This window comes from Garra rufa, chromosome 9 (genome assembly GCF_049309525.1).
Source record: "Garra rufa chromosome 9, GarRuf1.0, whole genome shotgun sequence".
In the NCBI taxonomy this organism is placed as follows: Eukaryota; Metazoa; Chordata; class Actinopteri; order Cypriniformes; family Cyprinidae; genus Garra; species Garra rufa.
Genome location: NC_133369.1, coordinates 43322505 through 43330329, shown reverse-complemented (window position 1 = coordinate 43330329; position 7825 = coordinate 43322505). Strand labels below are relative to the sequence as shown.

Genomic DNA, 7825 nt, shown 5'->3' with positions numbered 1-7825 from the left:
CTCAACCTGCCCGTGACAGACGAACTCAGACACATGTTCGCGCTCTTTGACGAGGTAAATTATTATCCGTGGACACAGTTCTGAGCAAGTGTTTTAATCATTCATGATCAGATGTCAGTGACTCAGATGTGCAGTATCTTTGCGGTTTCCTCCAACTTTTCACTGATTAGCTGTTGTTTGTGCTCATTGCCATGAAATATTTCCATCTTGTCTCCTTCTGAGCAGAATGAAGACCACTCGATGGATGTCCGGGAGTTTGTGATCGCCTTCTCTGTGGTGTGTCGGCCTGCAAAAACACTGGACACCATCAGGTTGGCCTTCCAGGTGTGTGACGGCCATCAAATGAATAGATTATGCTGGGTTTTATGGATTGCAGGAACCTATTGAAACTTGGCGTTTCTTCTTCCATATCAATTTCCACTCTTGAGTCCTTGGCAGCCCATAGAACCGCTTGCTGGAAAGTTGTGAAATTTGGCACACTGATAGAGGACAGTCTAAAATGTCACCTTAACAAATTTGGAGTCTCTACCTCAAACTCTCTAGCGCCACCACTTGTCCAAATTTTCACTCATGTTAATGCTAATAACTTTGGAACCATAAGGCACAGTATCAAAATTATTTTTTTTTTCTCTGAATCCTTGGGTCATGCAGAGTCGAATGAACACCAAATTTGGAAAATTGTAAGGTTTAGTTTTTTTTTTTTCTATTTGTAAGACCTACTTTTTAGAACTCGTCCTAGATGGTTTGTCTGATTTTCACCAAAATTGGCTCAGATCATCTTCAGACCATACTGGCATAGAGTTATGGAATTCAAGTTGATTAGTCAAACAGTTCTCGAATAACGTGCAAACAAATTCTACAAAAAGCACACAAAAATGGATGTGAAGCTAAATCTCTGCAACAGTTTGGCATATTGAGATCAAACTTGGTGTGTGTTGTAACAAGCATGACCTAAAGCTACCTGCTGTGTTTTGGCACAGTGCCACCTAGTGGTTAGGAGATATGAATTATAGCTCTTTTTGCTTATAACGTCTGAATGGTTTGGCCAAAAATCCCAAAACTTCTAGTTGGATACGTCTTGTTAGATTCAGAGGAGCATGCCGAGTCGAACTGTATCAAATTTTCCCATGTCAGCCTCTTTGAATTTTGACATAAAATGCTATATTTTATTAACGCATTGATGTATCTTTATGAAACTCGGTATGTATCTTCGTCACCATGCCCTGACAGTACTCAAAATGTTTGGTGGCAGCACCACCTTGGGGTCAAATGTTATATTGAAATTTTGAAAAATGCTAACTTTTGATGAAAATGGCTTATTGTAATGAAAGTGATCTCAAAATATTCCTTGGGTCATGCCGAGAACATTGATACCAATTATAGTGGCCAAACTTCCTGTCCACCATTTTGATTCATGTTGAAAACCTACTTTTTCAAACTCCTCCTCGACCATTGGACCGATTTTCACCAAATTTGACTCTGATCATCTTCCGACCAATAAGTTATGGATTTTGTGTCAAAATATGAAATATGTTTTTATTTAATGCATCAATGAATTTGCTGGAAAGATGCCAAAGTGCATCTGAGGCTGTATCTCTGCAAAGCTTTGAGATAGTTGCACCAAATTTGGTATGTGGCATTGTCACCTCACAATGATTGCACCACATCAATTTGGTAACAGCGCCACCTATTGGTCAAAAGTAATAAGCCATTCATTAACCATTAATTATGAAATTTCCAAAAATGCTAATAACTGTTGATTGCAATAGCCTATTGATGAAAGCGGTCTCAAAATATTCCTTGGGTCATGCCGACAACATTGATATCAATTATACCATAGTTGGCTGAACTTCTACTTTTTCGAATTCGTCCTAGACTGTTTGTCCGATTTTCACCAAAATCAATCCAGATCATATTCAGGCTATGCTGTGAAATATTTATGGATTTTATGGTAATAGATGAAAGGCTTGATGCCAAAATGACTCTGAGGCTTCATCTCTGAAAAGCTTTGACATAATGACACCAAACTTTGTGTGTGCCTTTGTCACCTCACACTAAACACACCACATCAATATCATAACAGCAACACCTACTGGTCGACAGTGATACATCTTTCAATCATTTTAATGGTGACTGTATTTGGTTTTTCAGCCTTTTTGCTTAAAATCCTAATGTGTGTTTAATGTATTTGATGCAGCTGGTGTGATGCTGGCATGACTTATCTCTCCTTCTTTGTGCTTGGCCCCATAATTGCTGCTTGCAGCTATATTTTTATTTGTGATTATGATGCTCAGCTCTGAGAGTCTGGTGTCTTTGTGATTTTCTTTCAGATGTTTGAGGCAGAAGAGGACGGAGCGATCACAGAGAACGAGCTGATGTGCATCTTGAGGACGGCGCTGGGCGTCGGAGAGCTCAAAGTCAGTCGTCTGTTTAGAGCCATCGATGAGGAGGACTCGGGCAAAATCACCTTCGGTAAGAGATTCGTTCATAATCCTCTGTGAGTCAGCATCACAGCTGACCTGCTTTCTTTGATCTTGTTCCTGGAGTTCTGCTGAATGAGTCATCATTTCCTTTTAGCTGACGTCACCTTAGTTTGTGTAGATGATTAAAAACTAATGGATTTAACACTGTGGCCAAGGGCTGCACAATTAATTAGAACTAAATTTAAATCATTAGTAAATCACTTAGATCTGTCTGTGTGTGGGTAATAATCCACATGAACTCCATCTGCATCTGCTGTGAGTTTGAGTCACTTTAACATGCGTTTGGAGCACAAAATGCCAAAAGTCTTCGCAAACCTATATTGAGAAGCTCTTATAAGCTCCTTACAGTTTTCAGTCAAAGGTTTTATGGTTTAATATACATTACATATGATATTACAGTTGTAATATAAAAAGAAATTATGATTTTTTTTGTGTGTGTTTTTATTTGAATATTTTAATTAATTCTTATTTCGTTTTTTAGTCATTTTTTATATTTATATTTGATAATAATGTTGTTGCTATTATTATTATTATTATTATTATTATTATGTATTTTTCTTAAATATTAGATTTTTTAATAGCAAACAGTGTTGTTTTTGACAACCATCTTAGATTTAGTCTTAGTCTTTTGGACTAAAATGCTTATTAGTTTTAGTCACTTCTAAATGTGATAGTTTCAGTCCAATTTTAGTCGACGAAAAGTCAAAAAGGTTTTAGTCTAGTTTTAGTCAAAAAAAGGGGAAAAAGTAGTTTTTTAACAAATTATTGTAAGTCAGTAAGTATTTTGCTGTTGGGTAGTGTCACTTATAAGTTGTGAAAATAGCAGATCTATAGTTCAACACAATGTGAGCTTCCGGATCGACTATTTTCACCAATAATTACAATAATGAAGGAATGGTTTTAGACATAAAAGACATATTTGAAATACACCCATAAGTCCTCTCGCCGTTTGCGACCACCCATCATGGTTAATCGTCTGTCTGTCTGAGTGACAACAATGTGATGTGTTGAGCGTAACCAAACATGGATAGAATGCTAAAACGGCTTGCCATACTAGTATGACAAAGAGTATTTAATGCTAATTCGGCTTGCCATAGCGGCAGATACTTTTTAGGTTGTAATTGGCATGCACAATAAGCAGAAATGTCATGCATTTTAAACGTCTGACGGACCACCCACTAACATTTTCGTCTTTTCTCGTCTCGTCAACGAAAACTCACACACGTCTCGTCATGTTTTAGTCATCAACGAGCCATTTTTACCTCGTCATCGTCTCGTTATCGTCATGAAAAAAAGTGGCGTCAACTAAATGATTTTGTCATCGTTGACGAAAACAACACTGATAGCAAAATTACAATACTATTTTTTATTATTATAATTATCATTGTTATTTTATAGCCATTTCGACATATAACCACTTTGTCCAAAACTGTGCAGCCCTACAAACAAGCACAGCAAACCTGATTCGAAATTGCATTTAAATCATAATCACAAATTCATCAGAAGAATTTTATTATTATTTTTTTTTTTGTATTTTTTTTTTGTCATTTTTAGATTTATGTTTCGTAATAATCTTGTTGCTATTTTTATTATGTATTTTTTATTTATTTTTATAGCAAAATTACAATCTTATTTATTTTTTATTATTATTATTATCTTATTGTATTATTATTATTATTCAATGTATAATCACTTTGGTCAAAACTGTGCAGCCCTACAAACACGCACAGCAAACCTGATTTGAAATTGCATTTTAAATCGTAATTAGAAATGTATTAGAAGAAAATTAAATTAGTTGTTTTTTGCTTTTTTTCCCCAAATCGTGCAGCTCTGCTTTAACCTAATGCCATTTGGTTAACGTTCACATATTCAAGGTTCATGCTTTATTATGCTATCATTTACTGATGGAAAACATATTTAAACAATCACCTGTTCAATTATAGTTTGTACAAGTTGCTTTTAACAGAAAACTTTGAATCATCTGTCCTGTAGAAATGTGTATTTCTGTCAGATGTGATGCTGATGTTGTTTTTGTGTGTCCCGCCGGCAGAGAGCTTTAGGGAGTTTGCCGATCAGCATTCAGACTTTGCAGAGCAGTACCTCTACTCAGACAACGCCGGCTTCGGCAGCGGCTCCCCGTCCCACGTCGCCAACGGCTTCTGCGCCGACTTCAGCCCCAGCGAGCGGAAGAAACTCGACTGAGCCTCGCTGCGGTGTTTACTTCCTGCTGTCATCTGATTGGTTCCTTTACGCTTGCTGGTTTTCTCTCTTCCCCTCAGCATCATTATTTTAAAAGCGTATTGAAGGGAATTAGTTTTTTTGGTAAAAGAAATACTTGAAAGCCAAGCACTTATTTGTTTCTCATGGGGTGATTTATTTGTGTGACTGATACTGACCGACTGTGCATGTTTTTGAAATACGGGATGAAAACGTCCAGTCAGTAATGAATCCAAGCGCTCTCACTCAGTCCCACGTCTTTTGTTTCTTTCGTCTTTCATGACTGTAGATGCCTTTATGAATTCATATGAGTATTTGCATGGGCTCGATGCTTGATAACAGTATTCCTCAGTATTTGACCATCTGATCGTTGAGCGCCAGTGACGGATATCTGATCTCTGTCTCCTCCTGCTGGACGGACCTGAGCATCGGATTTGAGGCGCAAAACACGAGCGGATGAAGCGCTGGTCTGAATCAGAATGAGCCAGTTTTTATTCTATCTCCTGATTCCTTAATCTTTGGTCCCTTCGCTCAGGGGAAAGCGGCTAACGGTGTTTGTTTTGGGTATTTCTTTTCTCATCCTTTTGTACAGTCAGTTGCACATTTATGAATTATGGACATCCAGTAATCAATTCATGATCACATCACTATCAGCTTTTTGGGTTTTTTTTGAGGGGGGTCATGAGTTTTATTTTGATTTACATCAGGTACTGAAATAAACTGCTAAAATCTTGCTTAATATGGACCAAAAACAGAGTAATGACTGTGGTGTAGTTGGAGAATCAGGAATCTGAACCGTTGTTAGATATAGTCGAGAACAGAGCGTTTACCTTTTTGATAAACATATTCCTGTATTTTTCTATTTTTCACTCGCAGAGGCAAGTGAAAAATGGACTTCAAGTCCAATAATTTGGCCAGTGCAAGTGGCTTATTCTAATATTCTAGTAAATTTTTATCTGCATTTTACATCAAGTAAAGTCTTCCTTTCTTCATTTGAGCTTCGTTTTTTTTTCTCACGAACAATCATTGAATCCCTGACGAATGATGTTTTGTGGTAAATTTGTTTTGATGCTTTCACAAACACAGCTGACTGAATAAATCTACTGCCTGATGTGATTGAACGCATTCACTGAATCGCATTTTTGTTTTGGGGTTTTCATTTGATTCACGTAATGAGGCCGAAGTCAAGTGATATAGTTATTTTCTTCAAGTTTGGTCTTACATTTGATTTACCACAGAGATTTCGAAAGTTGTCAGAGTTTATTTTGCTAAAAGATACTGTTGTTATTCATAACTTTTTATAAGATTTTTTTATGGTTGAAGAAGTAATGTGAAGATGCAGGTTTGATTTCCTGAGGTTTGATCGGTTTAGTCTCCACAGCGTTTCAGCAACACCTCAGACGTCTGCGTTTATTACAGTCTGAGATGTTAGATTCACACTTTACTTTTCTCCTCGAGAGAACTTCGCTGTCAGTTCTCAACTCAACTCACATTTTTGGCAAAGCAATATTGTATCGATGTCACCACCTTTTTAGAAACGATTTCTGATATGTATTTTGAATATTCCGAATGCTGGGCATTTTGTGAATTTTGATATACATAAAAGAATTTCTTCTCACTGCCATGACAGATCTGTGATCTAAAGTGTTATTTTCAGATTGACCTGGTTAACTGGTATGATTAGCTTCTGTCTTTCTACACTACCTGTGATGTTTTCCTTGCTGATGGTGTTATGTATGTTATTACTATGGTTACAGTTTCTTTTTTTTTCCCAAACCGCAACAGATTTCACAAAGATTATTGTTGGCCTTGAATTTCAGTGTAATTTTAATGAGGAAAAGAGAATGTATTGACAATCCATCACAATCAGCAGTCAAAAGTGCGTCATATTTCAGAGTCTCAAACAGGAAATTATTAGTGGCGTATCTGGAGCCTGACGTACAGAGTCTCTGTGCTCATGACGGCTCTGGTCTCCTGCTCATCTCAGTCCGTCTCAGTCCATGGTTTCTTTCCCGCCTGTTTTCTAAATTTGATGTGTATTTACTTGTGCTGGCACTTTAGACTTTAAAGCTTTCTTTTCATGAATCCTCTGACAAATGTGACGGTTTGCTTGCTGTTCATGTTCATGTGAATGATTACATGTTACAGTGATCAGTTTCTGTGTTAAAGTGATTGGTTTCTGTGTTACAGTAACTGGTTACATGTTACAGAGATACAGAGATGGTTAAAGTGATCTGTTACTGTGTTACAGTTATCGGTTACTGTATTACTGTGATTTGATTAATGTGTTACAGTAACTAGTTACTATCTTACATGTTACAGTGATTGGTTACTGTGTTACAGTTATCGGTTACTGGGTACGGTTATCGGTTTCTGTGTTAGTGATCAGTTACTGTGATTGATTAATGTGTTACAGAAACTAGTTACTATCTCACATGTAACTGTTTTACAGTGATCGTTACTTCTTTACAGTTATCGGTTACTATTTTACAGTTATCGGTTCCTGTTTTACAGTTATCGGTTCCTGTGTTACAGTTATCGGTTCCTGTTTTACAGTTATCGGTTCCTGTTTTACAGTTATCGGTTACTGTGTTACAGTTATCAGTTACTGTTTTACAGTTATCGGTTCCTGTTTTACAGTTATCGGTTCCTGTTTTACAGTTATCGGTTACTGTGTTACAGTTATCGGTTCCTGTTTTACAGTTATCGGTTACTGTGTTACAGTTATCGGTTACTGTTTTACAGTTATCGGTTCCTGTGTTACAGTTATCGGTTACTGTTTTACAGTTATCGGTTCCTGTGTTACAGTTATCGGTTCCTGTTTTACAGTTATCGGTTCCTGTGTTACAGTTATCGGTTCCTGTTTTACAGTTATCAGTTACTGTGTTACAGTTATCGGTTCCTGTTTTACAGTTATCGGTTCCTGTGTTACAGTTATCGGTTCCTGTTTTACAGTTATCGGTTCCTGTTTTACAGTTATCAGTTACTGTGTTACAGTTATCGGTTCCTGTTTTACAGTTATCGGTTCCTGTTTTACAGTTATCGGTTCCTGTGTTACAGTTATCGGTTACTGTGTTACAGTTATCGGTTACTGTTTTACAGTTATCGGTTACTGTGTTACAGTG

The 7825-nt window shown here is 37.0% G+C and overlaps 1 protein-coding gene across 1 annotated transcript; it reads left to right on the top strand.

The window, feature by feature from the left end:
- Nucleotides 1–6: 6 nt before the first annotated feature.
- Nucleotides 7–6840, top strand: LOC141343108 (lysophosphatidylcholine acyltransferase 1-like). The gene is made up of 4 exons (XM_073847704.1): nucleotides 7–54; nucleotides 226–324; nucleotides 2331–2472; nucleotides 4534–6840. Exons 1-4 carry the CDS (start codon nucleotides 34–36, stop codon nucleotides 4683–4685), a joined length of 414 nt encoding a protein of 137 aa, XP_073703805.1. The 5' UTR covers nucleotides 7–33; the 3' UTR covers nucleotides 4686–6840.
- Nucleotides 6841–7825: the final 985 nt, after the last annotated feature.

Excerpts from the sequence above, each read along its gene's own strand:
- LOC141343108 (XM_073847704.1), top strand. The coding sequence starts at position 34 with ATGTTCGCGCTCTTTGACGAG. Across the intron at positions 325-2,330 it reads CCATCAGGTTGGCCTTCCAG|ATGTTTGAGGCAGAAGAGGA; the intron begins GTGTGTGACGGC and ends ATTTTCTTTCAG. Across the intron at positions 2,473-4,533 it reads CTCGGGCAAAATCACCTTCG|AGAGCTTTAGGGAGTTTGCC; the intron begins GTAAGAGATTCG and ends TCCCGCCGGCAG.